Below are 23,562 nucleotides of genomic sequence, written 5' to 3'. Positions count from 1 at the left end.
AATTTTTTTTTTTTCCAAATTTACCATCTAAAAAAAAATCCAAAAATTATTAGACGTCTGCTAACTTCAGTATCATGCTAACTTCAGGATCATTTGGAAGTTTCATTTGAAATTGACGGCAAGTTTATCTGAAAAATTACATTCAGATGGCGGCAGTTGATTTGCATCAACTTGCACGCAAGTATTATCCACCCAAGGCTTGTCAGAAACCTGTCATTGTTAGCCGAAAATGTGTTCACTGCAGAACTCGCTGAGCAACTATATTTAAAGTGTGGCTATCAGGGACATGATCGCGGTTGTTATTATTATGATGACTGGTACGCACATATGTGAGAAAACCTTTGACGTCAGTAATAATATCACCGCAGTTCCGGTTTTGAGGTTTTCCTCGTATTGTGGAAATTTTTTACATTCACCTGTTGTGAACACTTACATTTGCTCCGTTCGATTGTTTAATTCTTGCTCTCTCTCACGTGAATAAAATATTAACAGAGAAACAAACAAACAAATAAATAAATCATTTTCCAACATAATTAATTCAATTAATTAATTATAGCAAATCGTTCTAATGTCAACACAGACAATATCAACGTATATGTTAATATTTATCACAGATGGTCTTTGTTGCTCGTTTATAAATAAATATTTAATATTATAATGCCTTTGGCAAATTTGACAGTACCTTGGAATCAGCAACATGTTTCTGAACAGGTAAATTTTAAATAATTAAATGATACTGAAATTAATTGACGTCTGATCATTTTTTTTATTTTTAAAAAATTGTAAAAAAAAATTTCACTTGTAGTTTTTTTAATTTTCTACATGTGCATATTTAAAATTTTTTTTTTTGTAATTTATTTGTTGAAAAAAAATCCAAAAATGGTTAATTGTCTGTGGACTTCAAGACATTAAAAAAATAAATTTATTCAAAAATAAAAAAAAAATTAACAGGATGTCAAATAGATACTGGAGTTAGCTGACGTTTAATAATTTTTTTATTTTTTTCAAAACGATATTATAAAAAAAAAATTGCACTTGTGTTTTTTTTTTTATTTTTGACATGTGCATATTTTAGTTTTTTTTTTTTGTTGGAAATTTTTGTCTGTTTACTTGAGGATCATATATCAAAAATAAAAAAAAAATTTTGGAGCATATGATGATAATTTTATTTTACTACAAGTAACTTTTTACAAAATTATAAAATTATGCTACTGAAGTTAGCAGACAATTAGTTATTTTCGGATTTTTTTTTTCACCAAATTAATTACAAAAAAAAAAAAAAAAAAAAATACACATGTAGCAAATTTAAAAAACTATGGGTGCAATTTTTTCCAATATTTTTTTTTTTATTATTTATCGTCTAAAAAAAAATCTAAAAATTATTAGACGTCTGCTAACTTCAATATCATTATAAAATTGTATGATGTCTGATACGTTAATTAGCATGATTAATTAATTGTGATGCTGAAAGTAGCAGACATTGAAAAATTTCATTATTTTCCACAAACAAAAAAAAATACTGGCGGGAAAAAATTTGAAAAAATGAATGCAAAGAATTTGAAAAAATTTAATTCTGTATTTTTAAAAAATTTTTTTACGACAACCTGGTAATTAAAAATTTGAAAATTGTCATACGTCCGCTACTTTCAGTATCTGAATTAATAAATTATTTATTTAAAATTTAAATCAATAATTATTATTGACAGCAGACACCAGATGTAGACCCGACAGACCATCACCAGGACAATCCACTACCAATACCAGCAATGGCACAAACCAGCATGGATGTTGATAACAATCACTCATCATCGTCAAACGCAATGGATGTCAGTGTGAATTTAAATGTCAATGGATGTGTTGACTCTCATGAAATAGAAGTTTGCGAAGTCGTACGTGATGGCCATGAAAAAGCAGACCCGAGTCACTTCGACCTGCTGAAAGTTCTTGGCCAGGGCTCTTTTGGCAAAGTTTTCTTGGTGAGAAAAGTTGTCGGCAAAGACAAAGGCACTTTGTATGCAATGAAAGTGTTGAGAAAAGCTACACTTAAAGGTGACTATTCATATTTTCTATCCTTATCTTCATTAAAAGTTTATTCTATTAAATTAATTTTATTATTTCAGTGAGAGATAGAGTCAGAACTAAAACAGAAAGAAATATTCTTGTTGATGTTGAACATCCGTTTATCGTACGTCTGCATTATGCTTTTCAAACAGAGGGTAAATTATATTTAATTCTCGATTTTTTGAGAGGCGGTGATCTTTTTTCACGTTTATCCAAAGAGGTATTTTTAGTTTTATTCTATTATTTATCTCTTTAGTCATTTTCTGTCATAAATAATTATTAATTAGACTCATTTTCTATCGCGGGATTAAAGTCCTCAGTCTCCAGACCTCCAGATTTTAAAAAAATTTTTATGACAAAAATTACTAAAGAGAATTCCGAATATTTATTTTTTAAAAAGTTGATAAAAATATTTTTTGCAGGTGATGTTTACTGAAGAAGACGTTAAATTTTATTTAGCCGAGTTAGCATTAGCATTAGATCATATCCATAAACTTGGAATAATTTACAGAGACTTGAAACCTGAAAAGTAATTTCATTTATTTATTTATTCATCTTCTTTTGGTAATTTTATAAATTAATTTTTTTTCTGCAGTATATTATTAGATGCAGATGGACACATGTCCTTAACTGACTTCGGATTAAGTAAACAGCCATTAGATGACAGTAAAGCGTATTCATTTTGTGGAACTGTCGAGTATATGGCACCGGAAGTTGTTAATCGTCAGGGTCATTCATTTGCTGCTGACTGGTGGAGTTTTGGTGTTTTGATGGTAAATATTTATGATAATTATGTATAATTAGATCTGATTATACCTGACTAATATGAGTCGATATGTAATCATTGATTTTAAATATAAATAAAAATTTATTTATTTATTAGTTTGAAATGCTAACTGGAGCACTGCCATTCCAAGGAGCCAATCGCAAAGAAACAATGACACAAATTTTGAAAGCTAAACTTGGAATGCCCTATAACATATCTCCAGAAGCCCAAGCGCTTCTACGAGTTCTTTTTAAAAGAAATCCAGCAAATCGTATTGGGAGCAGTAATTTATTTTATTTTATTTAATTTCTATCAATAGAAAATTTTTTAAATCTCTATTGACGCAGAGTTCGTGTATTTTTTTTTAAATAAATATTTATACTGGAATAATTTTGCAGACGGAGTTGAAGAAATTAAAAATCACGTGTTCTTTGCGTCAATTGACTGGGATGCGTTGTACAGAAAAGAAGTTGTCCCGCCATTTAAACCAGCAGTAAGCCGTGAAGATGACGCATTTTGTTTCGACAGTGAGTTCACATGTAAAACACCCCGGGACTCGCCAGGTCTGCCACCCAGTGCCAACGCCCACGAATTATTCCGCGGGTTCAGTTTCGTAGCTCCAGGTCTGCTTGAAGAAATTCCAAAGAGCCCGGAGATAATGAGCTGCGAGAATATCAGCAGCGCTTTTCCTACTTACGTTAATCGGGCGCCTATTCGCGACGAGTATGAGATAAAAGAAGAAATAGGTAACGGAAGTTACAGTACCGTTTACCGCGCAGTTCATAAAATAACTAAAATCGAGTACGCGGTTAAAGTTATTGAGAAAATAAAACGCGACCCGACCGAGGAAATTGAGATTTTACTTCGCTACGGTCGGCATCCTCACATCGTAACACTGCGCGCTGTCCACGAGGATGAAAGACGTGTTTATCTAGTCCTGGAATTACTGAGAGGTGGTGAGTTGCTTGACCGTTTGATACAACGACGTAATTTCTCAGAGCGCGAAGCCGCGGAAGTCATCTACACCATCACCAGTGTTGTTAATTATTTGCACGAAAACGGAGTAGTTCACCGGGATTTGAAGCCATCAAATATTTTATACGCGAAACCAGGAGGTGATCCGAGCACCCTGTGCATATGTGACCTTGGATTCGCGAAGCAGCTGAGAGCCGAGAATGGTTTACTGATGACTCCTTGTTACACTGCTAATTTCGTAGCTCCTGAAGTCCTTAAACGTCAGGGTTACGATGCGGCTTGCGATATATGGTCTCTTGGGGTCTTATTATACATAATGTTGGCTGGGTAAGTAAGTGAGCGGGGTCAATAATTTATTTATGAGATACAATAAATAATTTATGACCCAGTTATTTATCACGATGATGTTTGTCTGAAATATAAAATTTTTTTACGTGCGTAGACGCACTCCGTTTCCTAATAGTCCGGGTGACAGTGCCAGTGACATTCTAAATCGCATTGGACCGGGCTACGTTGATGTTGACAGCGGCATCTGGTCTCATATTTCTAATGAAGCTAAGGAGCTTGTCCTGAGGATGCTGCATATTGATCCGCACAGGAGACCAACTGCTGCGGGTATCTTGAAATACTCATGGATTGCTAATCGCCATCGTCTTCCGCAAAAATTTTTGCCCGAAACTGTTGCTGATCCACTGAGTCTTAAGGTATTTTATTTTTATAATGGAAGATTAGTTTTGCATAAATTTTTACAGACAAAAAAATTTATTTATTAGGATATTAATTTTTAATAGAAAATTCAAATAAAAATTTTAGTAAATTTTTTTGTAAAGATCCTAAAAAATTTTTTTGTAAAAACTTCCCCTCGAGGATTTAAAATCTAATTACTAAATTAATGATTAATTATTGTCACATAAATTTATTTATTAGATAATTTTTTTTTAAACTTTTAATAGAAGACTTAAATAAAAATTCTAATAAATTTATTTTACAAGGATACTAAATAAAAATATTTATAAAAACTTCCTCTTGAGGACTTTAAGTTTCATTTTTAAATTAATGATTAATTGCTGTCACTTGTTAATTTACTTATTAGATTAATTTTTTTTTATTTTTAATAGAAAATTCAAACAAATAAAAATTTTAGTAAATTTATTTTGTAAAGATCCTAAATAAAATTTTTTTTAAAAACTTCCCCTCGAGAATTTTAAATTTAATTACTAAATTAATGATTAATTATTGTCACTTATAAATTTATTTATTAGATAATTTTTTTTTAAACTTTTAATAGAAGACTTAAATAAATATTCTAATAAATTTATTTTACAAGGATACTAAATAAAAATATTTTTAAAAATTCTTCTTGAGGACTTTAATTTTCATTTTTAAATTAATGATTAATTACTGTCACGTGTAAATTTATTTATTAGATTAATATTTAATAAAAAATTTTAATAAATTTATTTTAAAAGGATACTGAATAAAAATATTTTTAAAAAATTCCTCTTAAGGACTTTAATTTTCATTTTTAAATTAATAATTAATTACTGCCACTAGTAAATTTATTTATTAGATTAATATTTAATAGAAAATTTTAATAAATTTATTTTACAAAGACACGAAATAAAAATATTTTTTAAAAATTCCTCTTAAGGACTTAAAATGTCATTTTTAAATTAATGATTAATTATTGTCGGTTATAAATTAATTAATTTATTTATTTATTTATAGACTGCAGTAGCAGCAACATATAAAGCCATGTCAAATAATCCAAGATCACCACACATTGGTCCAGTTGTGATGTCCGAATTAGCGCGACGCAGAACACAAGCTAAACCAGGTGGTCCTACAAAACTATAATAATAATTCTCTAAATTAATTCATATCACAAAAATTTATTTATTTAAAAGTATCAAATTCAAATTTAAAAAAAAAACTCAAAATCTACATACCATAAAGATAGAACTCTGAGCTTCAGTCCTAAGTTCAAATTTCTTTACGCACACTAGTATCAATTTTCAAAATTGATGTGATACATTTATAAATTCTTTTTTTTTATTGTTATATTTTTTGTTTACATTCGTGCAAGTTGACTAATCGATAACCAACAGTGCATTATCTCCAGTTTAAAATTAGGATTTCCCAGCCCTCGGCCCTCGACCTCACGTAGTTTATTATGAAAATATTAAATTTAAAAAGAAAATTACAATTGTCATGACGGAGTGTTTGTAAATATTTTACGTTTAAAGTTACTGATAATTAAAGAAATGGCCATAGAATATTCTAAAAGATAGATAGTAATTTCATACTTATTTAAATGTACAATTAATTTTTTTTCTCGTAGCATTTTATCGTATCCTTTGAGACATTCCTATATATTTTTTTTTTTAAGGACTTAGGTATTATTTAAAGCAGGATATTGTAGATATATATGTACACAGTGATCTCACGTATGAAAAAATTATTTTTAATACAGAATTTAAAGTTAATCCATACTCATATTTTTTTTTCATTTATTTTATTTAATTATTTATGAGAAACATAACTCTAGATATTAGTATTGTTCGATATTAAAAAAATAATTGAAAAATACCAGTTGCCATATGAAAGTTTTTAATATAAAAAATATATATATATATTCTTGATCAATTGTTGAGATTTTTAACTCGTGAATTAAATAGTTAATTACATATTAAATAATTATTAATGAAATGGTAACGATGATTGGTTATTGTTATTATTATTATTATTATTATATATATGTATGAATAATAATGATAATAATAATAATAATAATAATAATAATAAAGTGGTTAAAGCTTGATAAATTTTAAACTTTTAATAATCTTCACGTCAATGGTCAGTTATCGCCGATACAAATTGTGATGCTATAATTCTTCCGAGAAAATCAAGACATCTATTTATATAATGGCTCTAAATATAAGTTTTAAAATATTACTACAAATATATATATAAATATATTGTATTACACTGTAAAAAACGGGAGTGAATTGGATTTTATTTAAGTCCAAATTCACTCAGTCAATCGGAGTTCCAGAGTAAAAAATGACTCCGCATACGGAGTAAAGCGGGAATTCGTTTGTCTAGGAGTGATGTGGATTTTATTTAAACCCGCATTCACTCCGATTCGGAGTTTTAGTATTAAAATAAATTTCCCTTTGAAGTGAAATTCACTCCAAGGGAATTAAATAAACAGACAGTCATTTACTCCGCATTTAATCCGCGTTCACGGAAAATTTTTTACAGTGTACTAAAAAAATAATTGTTTGATGAAATCTTTTAGAAATTTTTGGATATCAAGGCCTCGAAGTCATTTATTAATCACCGAGTCAAGGATCTTCTCAGACAGTGCTCACTTTTTTTAAATATTCATTGACTCAACTGTCATGACTGTATTCAAATTTTATTAATTAATGCCAGTGACAATTGAGTCAGTGGAAATTTTAAAAAAGTGGAGGGGAATGACTGAGAATGTCCTTAAATTAAAATCCTATCGTATCTAATTTAACCAAAAAAAGAAATGAAATTAATCCTTAAAAATTATGTGCTTTAATCTATCTTCCTTATATTATATATATAAAAAAGAAACTGTTTTATCTTATAAAAATATATTAAATATATGCCATATTTGTAAGAAATATATTATATAAAAAAATATACTTAATTATTCTATGAAGCGGTTGGATTTATTTTATTTATATTTATCTCTATATATAAGTCCATATAGGAAATCGATACTTATATATATATATATATATATATATATATATATATATATATATATATATATATATATATATAGTATCAGTGAAATATAATTCGCATGGTCATATAAAAACTTACGCAGCAAAAAAAAAATAAATAAGTACTCACATATATTTTTATTGTAAATATATGTATATCTTTATAATTATTAATACAGTTCAAAAATAATTGTAAAATATATATTTACAGTAGTAAAAATAATTCGTACAAGTGTATCTTAACTCACTGTCTTACTCAATAATTAAAGTTCTAATAGTAGCAATAATTTGATATTTGAAAAAAAAAAAAAAAAAATGATTAAAGCTCAACCAAAGTCACTGATATAAAAAAAATTTTTGAAATTAATATAAAAAAAAATAAAATGATGACACTTTAATAAAAATATGAATCATGATTAATATTATCTTGAGGTATCAAATGTAAATAATATTAGTAAACTTATACTCTAAGCGTAAGTCGTTAATCAGTCCATGAATTCCATTTAAAAAAAAGTAATTGCAGCACCAATAGTTTTTTTAGTTGAATACTGAGTAGCCAGGAAGAATTATCAAATGGTCCATCCGTGTAAAAAGAATCGTTGAAAAAAGATTGAGTATTCGAAACGTGACACAACGACGAACTTTTTTAAACTTCTGAATATTCAATAAAAAATTAATATATATCCTAATATTAATAAGATCAGTTTTTTCTGAACGTATTTTGCACTGAAAAATGTTAATTTGCAGTACACGGAGAAAAAAAAACAGTAACCGTTGCTGCGCAGAACAGTAATCCAGTCAATGAACGTGTTTGGGAGAAAGATTAAGTATAGTAGAAGCATATTTTACCATACTCATATTTATTTAATTGACTGGATTACTGTTCTACGCAGTAATGGTTACTGTTCTTTTCTCTCTGTGTATTAAGTCAATTTTTTTTGTGTATTTTCAGAAGTTTAAAAATCGGTCATTGTGTCTCGTTTTGAAGTTTAGAATATTCAACACTTGTAAACTTTTTTCAACAATTTTCTTTAAGTTTCCATTCATTCCACTTCAATAATCTCTAAAATACAAAACAAATTACGATGAAAGAGTATTTTGTCATATATCAGGATCAATGTTCGATTAATGGGTTTTTATTTACCAGCGGCATTGTTACAGTTATCGTCTCGCTTATCGAACCTTTCGTATGGTATCTGTACCATCTGCCTCTTAGTGATATTTTCTAGCGAGTTTGGATTATTAACCGGCACGCGAATCAACGGATCTGGAAGACTATGAACCATTTCGTACTCCAATGACTTTGGTAATATCCATTCTTCTTTGGGCCCATCCATCAGTCTTGGAAGATCATAAAAAATCGTCTAAAATATAAAAATACGTAATTAGTAATTAGTTAATTTAATATGTATCGGTTTCGGCGTGAATAAATACAGTAATCAAATTAAGACAATACCCGGAGAGAATAATTTGCATAAGGGTTGAATTTTTTGAATCGAAAATCTTCAGCCCATTGTTTATAATACTTATTAGTTAACAAACTTTCATTAACAGAAGACTCCAAAGCGCTATACACGTTAATGAGATTCGTCGACCTTATTTTAAATAATTTCTGTAGCACTATCTGTAAAAAATAATAATCATATTTATTTTATTTATTTATTGCTCACAGATTAACTTTTTTTATGATCCTGAAGTTAACAAACAATTAGTAATTTTCGGGTTTTTTTTTCAACAAATCAATTACAAAAAAAAAAAACTAAAAAAATGCACTGTAGCAAATTAAAAAAAACTACAGGTGCATTTTTTTCAAATATTTTCTTTTTTTTATAATTTATTATTTTAAAAAAAATCTAAAAACTATTAGACGTCGGCTAACTTCAGTATCATATTTTTTTCATGATCACTCAAATTTACCAATTATTCACTCCCTTATATTTAATTTATGTAACATTTTTTTATTTTTCTTTAGTCTTTTGTATTGTAAATTAAAAATCTACTTTGATATTTGATATTTTTTTGAAGATCATTTGTAAATTTATATATTTAATATTTAGAGAGAGAAAAAAATTTTTAAAATATTCAAATTAAATAAAGTGTCAATAATTGGTACTCGGGTAAAAATGTTTTAAAATTATTAAAAAAATTCGAATTGTTCGTAAGTTTTAAAAAAATTTTAAAATTTTCATTTCTCAAAAAATTTTATTTATTCATAATTTTTTTATAAACTATATGTTAAATAAAAATTTTATTAGAAATTTCAACCGGATGTTGAAATTTCATGTACTTGAAGATCGGAACGTTTTTCGCACAACGAAAATTTAAAAAATTTATGTAATTCGACTGCTTAAGGGATAGATCCGGAGTTTGGAGGTGGCCTAAGATTTTCAGCTGACATACCAGCATCTACATGCGAAAAATTTCAGAAATTTAGTCATCCAGTAGATTTTTTACTTTCCATTTTATTTTTTTTCGTTCGATCTTCAGGTACACGAAATTTCAATCAAATTGTAGTTCGAAAACTTACAAATAATTTTAAAATTAACAATAAGTCGAATTTTTCAAATTATTCAAAATTTGAATTAATCGAACTCTATTCGCACACATATGATATATATATATAATTTATTGAGAAAAAATAAATAAAAATAATTACCTTAGAAAAGAGATCAACAAATTGATTATCGGAACGAAATGATTCAAGTTTCGCTAGTACGTTTGAAATAAAAATTTGTTGACGTTCTTTGACAAATATATTCTGCGAGACATGATACAAAATAAATAAAACAGAAGTAATACAATTTGATTTCTGTTGCTCAGCCTTATCAAAAATATCCCACAAATTTTCCCTGAGTTTCGGGTACATCAAATATATCCTTATCAACAACCACTGTTCCAACATCATCACCAGCGGTTCATTGGTTTCCTTAATAATAGATTCGCTTATCAAATCATGAATCCGTGAGGCGTCTGTATTAAGCAATTTATGTTGGACCAGCAGCAACAATTGCAAAACTCTAATTCTACTTTTCACACTTAAATTTTTACTACTGCACTTATTAGTTTGTTCTTCAAGTGTCGACAGCAATAACTCAATAGCCTCCTTCACATGACAACTCATTTGCTGACGGAACACAAAGGAAAACAAAACCACTAGTCTCGCTGGATAAATTACGTACATTTCAGATCGATTTACTCTTTCGGGGTCGCAGAAATTAAGTGCGAAAGTTTCAACCTGAAAGTTTTTTCTCTTCTCCTCAGAGTTTTCTTGATCGCAGAGGAAACTTTTAATTATCAGGCTCGCGAATCTCAAAAATCCGTTTTTCTCAACAGTAAACAATTTTTTCATAATAAGTTTTCTCAATCGCGGAATATTTTTACTGTTTTTATACATTTCATAAACATATTTTCTGCCTTTCTGGAAAAGTAGATCATTCGGATAAGTAGAAAGTGCGAATATCATATCAAAAAATTCACCGGAGTAGCAGAAAAATTTATCGTTCTGTTCGATTTTCCACAAGTAGTTCCACAAAGTATCAACAATTGACTCGACGGAGGCTACAGAATGGGACATCAGACGTCTCAAGTCCATGAGTTTTATCAAGACGAGCATCGCCGACGATCGTACAGTCTCGTTATCAATAATACTCTTAATCTTAATTAGATATATAATACTGATCAATATTTCATTAGCGTTAATAGTACTCGCAATTGGTGAATTAACAAACTGATAAATAGTCCGCACTATTAGTCCGGAGCAATAGGATATCAAAATCAATTGATCGCGCGTGATCTTACCCCTTGGGATCCTAAATATCTGGACGCACAAATTTTTCAACATCATAAAGCTGGAGTGTTCTTTTATCTGCGAGTATTCAACGCAAGTGTAATTAATGTGCAGAGCAAATACCAGGACAATATTCACAGGCCCGGGAGATTTGAACTGAGAGATCACAAGTTCGACGGCCTTTTGAACTTTGCCAAAATATTCCCGATAATCCTCCGCTTTGACTGACGTTAGTGCGGCCGCTGATTGAAAAGATTCCGCGTAGACTTTCATTTCTTTGTAGGAATAATTAACTGGCTCCTCAAAAGTATTCACTACTGACACCAACACCGACTCCAAATTAGAAACAAATTTATTGAACATGAAATCAATATTTTTCTCGCTGCAAATTTTCTTAACTTCCGTGAGGAAGCAATTGAACAGATCGAGCATTCTCGTGTGATTATTTTTATCGATATGTTCTTGTGTTTGATCGATTATTATTGAGTCGAATAAACCCGACAGGGCATTCAGTTCAGGGCAAACTGACGATTGAAAAATAAGCTGGGCTTCGAATAAATGGGCGGTCATTTTCGCGAATCCTTGTAAGTCTGAAGAATCTGTTTTCTTTTCCGCAATACTTTTAGTTAATTTTGAGCAGCAGTCCAGGACATAGTCAGCTGCCTGATCAGCCGTCACGTGCTCGAGCAGTGAACTGGTAATTACACTCGCTGACGTACCCGACGACTCAAGTTCTGAATAAATTTTAAATAAAAAATCAAAGGGAACTGGATCTGAAATATGATGGTAAATAATATCGATTATATTGAACAGGAAAATATTTTTCACCGTTGACTGGACACCCAGACTTCTCGCGACGATTATTTTCAAGGCGTTCAGTTCCTCATCAGCCCATCGGTTAAACTCGTTGGGGTAATTGACCATGTGCCCGGATTTGCACAGAGAATACGTGACGTAAAACAGCGGAATGAATTCCCAGGTGATTTTTGACGCATGATAAATGAACCGATTGGTCAAAGAAACGTTGGCGTACTCGGCTCTGACGAATAGTTCTGCTAATTCCTTTACGACCTGAGGCTCTGATTCTGGCTGATCGTTATCGTAAATACCCGGGGAATTTAACGCGTTAATTAAAGTAATTAATAAATCTTCGTAGTAATGTTGGGGGTTTAATCGTAATAAATTAATTACTCCTAATTCGACTACTGCAGTTTCATTGTGAGATAGCGCGCGTTTGAAAATACACTCGAGCCAGATAAAATCGAAGCAATTGAAACATGTCAGATGACAGTCATGAAATTTTACCAGTAGTTTCAAACGAACTAGCGCTGGAATTACTTCATGTGCCTGCTTTCGGTCAAGGCTCTCGATTATTGAAAAAAAAAAATTCATCAACTTTTCAAATGACGGAATTGTTCTGTACTTTGGACAGCAGATGAAAGGAACGATATTCGTTACTTGACTGGGTATCACCTGATATTTATCAATGAATTTTATTATTTTTTTCATGCTGTTCAGTGCAGGTTTGTGATGCTGCTCTTCTGGAGACATCAGTCCCCGTATTATTAATTCCCAGAGTATTTCGCTGTGACAGCACTTGAAATTCAGTGATATTTTTTCAACAGAAGGTGAAGCCAAGACGTCATCTACCAGATCATCTAGCAATTTTAATGAATTTTCCCAATTGTCCTTTGAAAAGTTTAATATCAAAACCCAAAAATGGTCCAAAGAAGTTCTATGGTTTAATGCCCGAGTTATTTTAAAGACAATTGAAATAAAAAGGTCCCACTCATCACTTTTTATTTTTTCGAACCAGTGGTTCAAATCTTCTAGAATTACCAGACAGTCATCGATCACTTCCTGCTGATTTATTGAATCTTTTAAACACAAGGCATCAACGAAACATTCGATTATTTTATAATAAATATCAGTGCCATTTAATTTAACTGACGGCTGACGTTTGACGAAGTCCTTAAATAAATTACTGACCTCCGATACACTGCAGTAAAGTTTCAACTGCAGGACAATTATCTCGTACAGAAATTTGATTGAATCAGAATCCGAGTTCTGGTGATTGCTGACTATATAATTGAGTATATTCTTAAAAAATGATTTGTCGAAATCAACAGATGACGCAGGTACTGGACTATTTATTGTCGAATTATATTCGTAACAAAGTAAGTGATATAAATTGACCACCGTCTGTTTATTGACGTGATTTTGACGTAACTCATTGTTGTATTCGTTGACTATTTTGTGAATAAATGACAGTGGATTTTTTTCAAAATCTTCATCGGAAATTCCGAGCAAATTTATCGCCGACACGACAACTTGTTTGTATTGCAAATGACGATCACTTATTTTCACCATTTTTATTATTATTTTTTAAATTCACTAGCTAACTTATAAACAAACATTGTTTACTAACAGAAAAATAAAAGGTTAGAAATGCTAACACGTGGTGGTGGATGCGCGCGCTTATTTAAAATTAAAAAATAAAATTTTTAAGTGTGATGTTAGAGACGGATGTCTGTGACACAGATCCCGATGATCGGTGATGTCCATAGACATCCGCTCGTAAAAAACGACATCGGTCTATCGATTGTTTGAATTTCTTGCCATCGGCCCTGATTAAACAACTGAATTCGATCGAATTAAATTTTTAATTCTATATTTAATTCAGATAAATTCTGTTAATTCGTTACCTAACTTAAAATGAATTCTGTCTAATTCGGCAGGAAAACCAGAATTTGTCCAAATTAAAACGAATTTAAATAATTCTATTCGGTTTAATTCGAAAATAATTCACGAGTGTGAATGTAGCAGACATCAGACAAATTTAAAATTATAAATAAATCTAGTAAGTAATTAATAAAATAAAATTTAAAAAAAATGCGCGTTTAAAAAATTTAAAAATTAGTAAGTGTATTTTTTAAAAATATTTTTTTTTAAATTTATTTACTCGATTTATTTATAATTTTAAATTTGTCTGACGTCTGTCACATTCACACTCATAAATAATTCTCCAATTTCTGGTTCTGAATCCGAATTGGACTGAATTAAAACGAATTTGAAATTTTTAAATCGGTTTTATTCTGTTTAATTCAAATTCAAATTTTCAATTCAGTTGAATTCTGTTTTGCGGAATTCGACAGAATATAACAGAATTAAAATTTTTAATTTGGTCGAATTCAGTCGTTTTAATTTCTCATAAAATTGAGTTGCGCATGCGCCTTGAGCTTCTTTCAAATTACTCGGTGCCAGTCTCCCGCTTAATCGAGCGTCTCGGTGTCATTCTCATCTACACCCGTTAAAATAATTCATTTAATTATCGTGTCGCTTTATTATAAATCTAATGTTACTTTCAAATTATTGTTTTTGTAATAAGAAATATTTTAAGATATTTAATTGTGTGTTAGTGCGTGTGAGTTATTAAATAAATTAAATTCAGTGCCGGCTTAGCTCTCGGGTTCTCGCGTTATTTAGCGCCATGTTAGGCGTCAGAATTTTTAAACGGGAATAAAAATAATTAAATCTGTTTTCTTTTATTATAAATAATATAAATAAGTGATTGTGATAATTTGGTGATTAATTAGTTGCGATAATTTAAGTGTTTTAGTGAGTGATATATTTAATATGATATGAGTGTGAATGTCCCATATGAAAATAACATATATGGTCAAAATATATGCAAAAATATATGATAAATATCAAAAAATATATGTGGCGAATTTAACTATATTTTCTGATATATTTTTTTTTATATTAAAAAATATAATACTCATCATATACGAGTCCGTATATGGTTAGCATGTATAAAATATATATGTCAATCATATACAAAAAATATATTTTTATCGTATATGAAAATATATATTCTTTTCATATACTATAAATACGATTTATATACGATATATAAAAATTTTATATTTTTTAAATATAAAAGGAAATATATCAACACAATATATTATAAGGTAAATGTAAATGTGTATATATATAGCTTAATATAAAAAACATATAAGTAACAAATATGAATACATATATTTACTACTGTATATAATTTTATATTAAATCGGCGAAAATCTCTATATGACTTTTTATAATATACAATATAATATATCATATATTTTTTTGTTGCAAACATATATGATTTTATATATTTTAACCATATATTGTTTTTTCATACGGGTGTGTAGAAATTGAAAAAGTATATTGAAAAAATAAAATTTTCAATATATTGCGAAAAATATAAGTTTTAATATACTGGAAAAATATAATTCCAATATATCGCGAACCATATATTTAATCATATAAATTCTTTCATATATAATCAATTATATAGAGACCATATACCACTAATTATATGAGTCAAAATATATGGATATACAGTGGAGTACTTATGAGATTTTATAAATAATTTCCATTCACATAAAATATTAATTTTATCAGATTCATTCAAAAATAATTGCTTAACTTTATTTTTTTTTATAAGAATTTACACCAAAAATACTAATATAATCACTTTTTCTTGTACTTTGAATATTTTAACTGTTCGGAGATGAGTGAAAATATAAGTTTTTATGTGATTTTTTACAAACCCAGTATTAATTATAATATCTATGTGATCAAAATTATAATATCTAAAGTGATAAAAATTAGAACAAATAATTTTTAATTATTATATTTTATTGTGATTAGTAATTAAAAAAAAAAAAAAAAAAAAAAATATCGCAGCCTGGATTCGAACCAGGAACCTCCGAGTTGACCAGAGCGGCAATTTCCCATGATAGATAACCCCTTAAATTCAATCTCCTCCGTCCATCTTACGGTATTAAATAAATTATTATTATTATTATTATTGAATTTCATATTTCAAGTATCATCAAACATAATTCGATATGGATCTGACCGTTTGAAATATTTTCGACATCATGGAAGATTGCCAAATCCCACGGTCTCGGCGCCTTACCAATTCGGCCACCGCGACTCTTGACGAAATCATTTTTCTTTTACGTTTAAATGGGATTTCGTTTTTGTCAAACTAGGCTCAGAGGGCAGCATCATAGCTCGTTTGATGGCGCGCAAAAATTTAACATTAAAGATAATTTTTGAACTTACCCGCATGAAAAAACTTTATATGTGAAAACATATATGATAAAATATATGAATATTATAATGTGATATATTGTACAATATATAAAATCATATTTAGATTTTTGCCGTATTAATATATGATAATATACTGAAAAAAAATATATTGCTAGAATATATTACCAATATATTTATCAATATATGACTTTTTTATGTATGTTTTACATATATATTTTAATATACCTTTTTTATATTGATATATTATATTGAAAGTAGTATATTAATTAATATATAGTATTTTTTATATTTTTTATATATGTTTTCCAGTATATTGTAAAATATATGGTTTCCAGTATATTGTAAAATATATGGCAATTTTTTTACTTTTCTTAGGTTATTGCGTTAGTTATTCAGTAAATGTAATGTCAATGAAAAGAAAAAAAAATAGTAAATTTGACTTTTTTTGTGGATTTGTGTAGAAATTGAAAAAGTATATTGAAAAAATAAAATTTTCAATATATTGCGAAAAATATAAGTTTTAATATATTAGAAAAATATAATTCCGATATACCGCTAACCATATATTTAAACATATAAATTCTTTCATATATAATCAATTATATAGAGACCATATACCACTAATTATATGAGTCAAAATATATGGAAATATATATCAAGTTTATTATATTATACTTATAAATTATATATATACTATCCATATATGATAAGAATATATTGAGCATTGTATGAGATAATATATATAGAAAAATACAAAACATTACATACAAGTAAATACATTATGATAAATATATAATCCAATATATGTAAAAAACATATATTTTTCAATATAGATATTTTTGCCGCTATATATTTATCACATATTCACCATATATTTTTTTATATACTTTTAACAATATATAGCTTTTCCATGCGGTAGCAGACATCAGACAAATTTAAAATTATTAACAAATAGAGTAAATAATTAATAAAATAAAATTTAAAAAAAATGCGCATTTAAAAAATTTCAAAATTAATAAGTTAATATGATCCTGAAGTTAACAGACTATTAAAAATTTTTTTTTCTACAAATAAACTACAAAGAAAACAAAACTAAAAATATGCATGTGTAGAAATTTTACAAAACTACATGTGCAATTTTTTTAAATATATTTTTTTCTAATGTATCGATTTTTAAAAAAATTCAAAAATTATTAGACGTCGGCAAACTTCAGTATCATTATTTAATTTATTTAATTATTGACAACTCTAGTTGATAAAATCAAGTACGTAAAAGTAAAAATTAAAAATTAAATATTTCATTTATTAAATATTCATCTTTTAAAAAATATATAAAAATAAATACTCATATTTGTATAATTATTTAAAAATATATTGTTGTGCGTATTGCCACATACAAATGGCACCAGTTACGTGGACATTTAGAGACCTTACGACTCCTGCCTGAGGAATTTCCACACAGACGTCCATCAGAGGAATCAAATTCGCCGGCATTCCGCTCTTTTCGTTACTAAAACCGTGAGTAATAAATTACATTAATTGCATATTTAATTATTTATTAATATATTCAAATTTATGTGTAATAATTACCCCAAGACTAGGACAGTTTTTTTATCAAACTCCATGTCCGTGAGGCAGACGCTATTGGCCGTCTGTTCAGCTCCGACAATTTTCCATCCCAGAGAACTTTTTTCCAGCAGATAGTCTCTCAGCTCGTGGGCTTTTACTTCCGTTATCTGGACCCACTTTTCAGCGGAGACACTCAGAACCTGGAACTCTTTATTTTCCACGTACTTCATGTTGCCCAGGACCAGCTGCTTCGCGCAAAATATCTCAGAAGTTCGCGCCAGTCCGCCCAAATTGGCCATACTGTCGATCAAACTCGCGACGACAATGAGCCCGGCATCGTCGGCGAGCTTCTGACGTCTCAGTGTCGTAATTCCAGTCGAGTCTCCATCAAAAGGAATAATTGATTTCCATGGGATCATTTTTTTTTGGACATCGGTAGCACTGTCACTGCTACTGATGTCCTCCTCATCCAATTCTTGACACCGGGTTTTGGTCATTTGAGAGGGCAGCTGTAGATTTTCTAACGTATGCTCGTTATTTATTTTAATATGAATATTCCTTTCATATTCATAAGGAGCATCCACGAAAATTTCTTTAAGCATTTCCGGTAATAGCCATTCATCTTTCGCCATATTTAATAATCTTGGTACGTCATAGAATATTGTCTGTTTTTAAAATTAATAATGATAATATTAAATGTTTACTGTTTACTTCTATTAATTTAATTGACGTTTATAAGCAAATATTTACCGTGAGAGTGTAATTTTTTAGGGGGTCAAATTTCGTAAAATAAAAATCTTCGGATAGTTTCATTGAATTCTTGTACATATTTCCACGCAGCAAACTTTCATCGATAGATTTTTTTAAATTGTCATAATTAGATATTTCGGATGAAGGAATCATATCAAATAATTTTGATAATACGGTCTGTAAAAAATATATTGATTATTACAACATATATAAATATATGTATATATTTGAGTACGTAAATTAATAGAGAATTTCATGCCCTTTAAAACGAGTACCCACATGCCTTATATATTTTTGATAATTCAAATTCTTGATATATATACACATATATATATTTTGAAAAATATGAAAAATAAATATGGTTTGTGGGTATTCATTTTAAAGAGAATTTTGTTTTCTATAATTTAAAAAAAAATATATGTATGTATGTTTATATATTTGTTAAAAATAATTCAAAATTTTGTCTATTCCCGTCATTTTTCTTACGGAAATGAATATTAATAATATTACAATATACATAAATATATGTATATATTTATGTACGTAAATTAATAGAGAATTTCATGCCCTTTAAAACAAGTACCCACATGCCTTATATATTTTTGATAATTCAAATACTTGATATAAATACACATGTATATATTTTGAAAAATATGAAAAATAAATATGGCTTGTGGGTACTCATTTTAAAGAGAATTTTATTTTCTGTACTTTAAAAAAATATATATGTTTGTATATATATATTTGTTAAAAATAATTCAAAATTTCTTTATTCCCGCCATTTTTCTTACGGAAATTAATATTAATAACATTACAATATATATAAATATATGTATATATTTAAGTACGTAAATTAATAGAGAATTTCATGACCTTTAAAACGAGTACCCACATGCCTTATATATTTTTGATAATTCAAATATTTGATATATGTACACATATATATATTTTGAAAAATATGAAAAATAAATATGGCTTGTGAGTACTCATTTTAAAGAGAATTTTATTTTCTATACTTAAAAAAAAAATATATGTATGTATATGTATGTATATATTTGTTAAAAATAATTCAAAATTTCTCTATTCCCGCCATTTTTCTTACGTAAATGAATATTAATAATAAAAGAAAAATATATATTACCTGACAATAAAGTCGGACAACAAATTGCTGACTAAAAGCGCAGGATAAAAGTTTGTAAATCGCATCTTTTATAAACAACTGCTGATTTTCATCTGAAATATTTTTAGAAACATGATAAATAATTGAGGCGATCGATGTAATACTCCCAGGCCTCTCTTCTTTGGCTCTCTCAAGAAGTCCCCAAAGTTTATTAACCATTTCAGGATAATCCAAGTATAATTTAATCAGCAACCACTCCTGCATCATTCTCACTGTCGGCTGATTGCTCTCAACTATAAGACACTCCCCAATGACCTCATGAATTTCCATCAAACTTTTCTCCTTCAAACACGGGTGGATTACCAGCAACAGCTGCATCACCCGGTGCTTCATCCGGTGCAAACTCGAGTCGCCGTAGTATCGCTTGCCCTGGTGAGCCTTCAGCGCCGACAGAAGAACTGAAACAACGCGATCCTCTATTTCAGGAAACAGATCAGGATTTGCTTTCACCGGAGCTATAAATAAAAATATTAACTCTGCGCGTAAGAATGCGTCGATATAAATATATTTGTAATGATCAAGATACCGATTGCTGTAGTAACAATATTTGAAACTGAAATTATTCAACATAAAGACATAAGTCTGCTGCTCCATTTTCCTGTCACCCCGCCCACTGTTTCCATCAACAAAATTCGATATTATCAATTCCCAATAATTGATTGCATTTGTCGCCGGTATCCGGAATCTATTCCACAGTAAACTCTTTAATCCCATAATATCTTGACTCCTTGAATTCATTTTACCAACATAATTTTTGGCATCGACTCCCATTGATAAGCAATCGCTGAGTGCATCGATAGCCATCAGACAATCAATGAAGCAAATGCTGCTTTCCCAAAACAGACTGTCCCGTTTCATTTCCCATAAATTTACCCAGGAATCATCAACCAGAGATTTTACTAAGCTCACATCCTTGATCAAAAATTCTCTTCTACGTTCCACGAGGGACGTCAGCGATTTCATGACAGGACAGATGACGGACTCTTTACCCCAGTCAACTAATTTTATCAAACTCAGTAAGACTTCCTGGTTATCATCAAGTTGGATTGACTTGGCAAGCAAGCAGTAGATTATTTTAGCGATTAGCTGGTAGCAATCGGATGCTACTTTTCTGTCATTGCTTTGGCTGTCACTGGAGATCAGAGGTCGCTGGCATAAATTAATCATCGTCTGCAAAGCTAGACCATTTGGCAGCAAAACAACTTCAGCGATGCTGGCTAGTATATTTAATCCAAACAATAATTTAATTTTATTGATTGGCTGATTATCATTACTCTGATGATCGATTATTTGTCGAGTGTCATCTTGAATTTTGTCGAAATAATCCCAGATGTCACCGGGACAAAACCAGTCGCATTTTTTAAAAAATTTCAAAATTACTTGGAAGCATTGGGTGTAAATTTCAACTTCCATCAGAGAATTGTCAGTCTGCTTGGAAGTTTTTACAACAAAAGCGAGTACGGACTTGATGTGTAGTATGAATTTATTGTAGATCATTTTTTTATGATCATCATGACCGTCGTACTGCACAAAATAATTAAGGAAGTGGCTGAGCAGACTAATAGCTTGCAGGTAATTGTTCTTATCAGCGTACGGTCGGGACTCCAAGTTAATGAGTGAGTTGACTGTCGTAGCAAACGCCTCCAAAGACAAAGATCCTGACGATGGGAATATTTTTCCAGCGTCGTATAAAATGGCCATCATCTGGGCACTTGACTTGACATTTATTTTTTTTCCGCCTGACAAACTATGGCACCCGGAGGCCACAAAATCATCCGCGGCGACAGTTGATAATTTATTTCTTATATATTTATGTAGTAGGCAGTAACTTATGCTGGAGTGATGAAGAATTTCATTGCGAGTGAACAGATGATATATTTTAGCTAACGAGTCTAATGAGGGTTCGATTGAAAAACGAAAAATTACAGTCGCTATCAAGTCGCGGAAGAAATTACGCAGAGATGAAGTCTGGGTGTTTAAATATTTATCAGTGATCGATTCCAAAGAATTCAGTTCGTTTTCGGTGAAGACGTTGCACTCGACGGGGTCATTTAGCATGAGTCCGGCTTTGCGTAGAGAAGACATCACGTAGAATAGAGGAATGGGAGTCCAGCTGATTGTCGATGCGAGAAAGACGAACTGATTTATCAAAGCAACTTGGGAGGATTCTGCTTTTACAAATAACTCGGCCAGCTCTTTAACAACCAGAGGCTCGGGTTCTGGTGTCGGATTGTCGTAGATAAAAGTAGCGTTCAGAGAATTTAATAATAAAGTAACCAAGTCTTCATTGTAGATCCGCGGGTCCATTTGCAGCAGAGTTATCACCCCTGATTTAATTACTCCGTTTGTTTTGTGACTGAGCACTCGTTCGAAGATGCACTGGATCCACTTGCTGTCAAAGCAGTTCGCGCATGACTGGTGATCCACGTGGAGTTGGATGAGTCTTTCCAGGTGACCCAGCACCGGAGTAACCAAATGCGCCTGCTTCTCTTCCAAGCTCTCCATTATCAAGAAGAATTTACTTTTCAAATCTTTTATCGCTGGTTCCTGTCCGTACTTCGGGCAGCGAATGAATGGAATTATTTCTGACACCGCCGGTGGTAATTCACGAGTATCTAGAAAGTCTAAGATCGTCTTCATGCAGTACAATCCTTGTTTCCGGTACTGTTCCACTGGTGACCTGAGGCCTTGGGCAATCAACTGCCAGAGGGTTTCAGCGCAGCAGTAATCGCGATTCAATGACGACATTTCATCAGAAGGTAGAGCTAGAATGTTCTCTATTAAAATACTCAGAAAAGTTAATGATTTCTCCCAATCATTTGAGCCCGACATTGTCCATAAACTTTCTAAAATAATTTTATGATCAAATACCTGGAGAACTTTCATTATCAGCGAAATGAAAAGCTTCCAATCAGTTCTCTCGAATTTCTTGAACCAGCATTTTACTTCTTCTAAAATTAGCAGGCAAACACCCATCAGTTCTTGATGGTTTATTGGAGCTTTTAACCACAAGGCGTCGACGAAACATTCAATCACTTGGTAATAAACCTCAATATTATTGTCTTTTATTGATGACTGATGTTCGATAAAGTCCTGACACAAATTACTGAGCTCTGATTCGCTGCAGTAGAGTTTTAATTGCAGGACAATTATCTCATAAAAAATTTTGATAAATTCTCTGGGTTCTTTTTCGTAATTTTCATTAATATATTTTACAATATTTTTGAAAAATGATTTATCAAAAACTGGCGCTGCTGATACTGTGCTGTCAATTTTTAAATTGTATTCGTAACAAAGTACAGTATAGAATCCATTTATTATTTTTTCATTGATGAATCCTTGATATATTTTTTTGTTATATTTATTTACTATTTTATGAATTACCAGCAGTGGATCTGCTGCAAAATCATCATCTAGGATTCCGATGACGTCTATTGGCGACACAACTGTTTTTTTGTACAACAAGTCGCGATTATTTATTTTCTCCATTATTTTAAATAAATAAATTAATTAACTAATTAATTGACTTAAAGTTTTTTGAATGTAAATAAATTTCAAAACATATTTTGTTATTTTTTACACGTGGAAGAGGTTAAGAAGAACA

The 23,562-nt window shown here is 30.0% G+C and overlaps 3 protein-coding genes across 4 annotated transcripts; 1 reads left to right on the top strand and 2 right to left on the bottom strand.

Annotated features, from left to right (window-relative positions):
• The first annotated feature begins 327 nt into the window (after positions 1 to 327).
• LOC130668451 (ribosomal protein S6 kinase 2 beta-like) lies at positions 328 to 6,294 on the top strand. 2 transcript variants are annotated; one of them, XM_057470762.1, is made up of 9 exons: positions 328 to 711; positions 1,710 to 2,049; positions 2,121 to 2,281; positions 2,484 to 2,590; positions 2,657 to 2,834; positions 2,945 to 3,110; positions 3,226 to 4,129; positions 4,245 to 4,506; positions 5,531 to 6,294. In XM_057470762.1, exons 1-9 carry the CDS (start codon positions 658 to 660, stop codon positions 5,657 to 5,659), a joined length of 2,301 nt encoding a protein of 766 aa, XP_057326745.1. In that variant the 5' UTR covers positions 328 to 657; the 3' UTR covers positions 5,660 to 6,294. The 2 variants fall into 2 exon arrangements, with proteins under 2 accessions (XP_057326745.1, XP_057326735.1); XM_057470752.1 differs by having other exon boundaries at positions 329 to 711; positions 1,707 to 2,049.
• Positions 6,295 to 7,805: 1,511 nt separating this feature from the next.
• Positions 7,806 to 13,770, bottom strand: LOC130674750 (uncharacterized). Its single transcript, XM_057480174.1, has 4 exons — positions 10,220 to 13,770; positions 9,020 to 9,187; positions 8,708 to 8,927; positions 7,806 to 8,626 (listed from the first exon to the last, which is right to left on the bottom strand). The coding sequence occupies exons 1-4, from the start codon at positions 13,718 to 13,720 to the stop codon at positions 8,607 to 8,609; spliced, it is 3,909 nt and encodes a 1,302-aa protein (XP_057336157.1). The 5' UTR covers positions 13,721 to 13,770; the 3' UTR covers positions 7,806 to 8,606.
• A 3,957-nt stretch (positions 13,771 to 17,727) lies between these two features.
• LOC130668028 (probable methyltransferase TARBP1) lies at positions 17,728 to 23,555 on the bottom strand. Its single transcript, XM_057470018.1, has 4 exons — positions 19,920 to 23,555; positions 18,779 to 18,955; positions 18,050 to 18,693; positions 17,728 to 17,969 (listed from the first exon to the last, which is right to left on the bottom strand). The coding sequence occupies exons 1-4, from the start codon at positions 23,445 to 23,447 to the stop codon at positions 17,819 to 17,821; spliced, it is 4,500 nt and encodes a 1,499-aa protein (XP_057326001.1). The 5' UTR covers positions 23,448 to 23,555; the 3' UTR covers positions 17,728 to 17,818.
• Between the last annotated feature and the right edge of the window lie 7 nt (positions 23,556 to 23,562).

The sequence above is a fragment of the Microplitis mediator genome, chromosome 1 (assembly GCF_029852145.1).
Source record: "Microplitis mediator isolate UGA2020A chromosome 1, iyMicMedi2.1, whole genome shotgun sequence".
In the NCBI taxonomy this organism is placed as follows: Eukaryota; Metazoa; Arthropoda; class Insecta; order Hymenoptera; family Braconidae; genus Microplitis; species Microplitis mediator.
This window is presented reverse-complemented; position numbering and strand designations above follow the sequence as displayed.

Coding starts and splice junctions, on each gene's coding strand:
- LOC130668451 (XM_057470752.1), top strand. CDS start 658: ATGCCTTTGGCAAATTTGACAGTACCTTGGAATCAGCAACATGTTTCT. Junction 712..1,706: donor AGCAACATGTTTCTGAACAG/GTAAATTTTAAA, acceptor TATTATTGACAG/CAGACACCAGATGTAGACCC. Junction 2,591..2,656: donor AGAGACTTGAAACCTGAAAA/GTAATTTCATTT, acceptor TTTTTTCTGCAG/TATATTATTAGATGCAGATG.
- LOC130674750 (XM_057480174.1), bottom strand. CDS start 13,720: ATGGTGAAAATAAGTGATCGTCATTTGCAATACAAACAAGTTGTCGTG. Junction 9,188..10,219: donor TTGTTGATCTCTTTTCTAAG/GTAATTATTTTT, acceptor TATTTTTTACAG/ATAGTGCTACAGAAATTATT. Junction 8,627..8,707: donor TAACTGTAACAATGCCGCTG/GTAAATAAAAAC, acceptor TTTGTATTTTAG/AGATTATTGAAGTGGAATGA.
- LOC130668028 (XM_057470018.1), bottom strand. CDS start 23,447: ATGGAGAAAATAAATAATCGCGACTTGTTGTACAAAAAAACAGTTGTG. Junction 18,956..19,919: donor TTGTCCGACTTTATTGTCAG/GTAATATATATT, acceptor TATTTTTTACAG/ACCGTATTATCAAAATTATT. Junction 17,970..18,049: donor AAAACTGTCCTAGTCTTGGG/GTAATTATTACA, acceptor TCACGGTTTTAG/TAACGAAAAGAGCGGAATGC.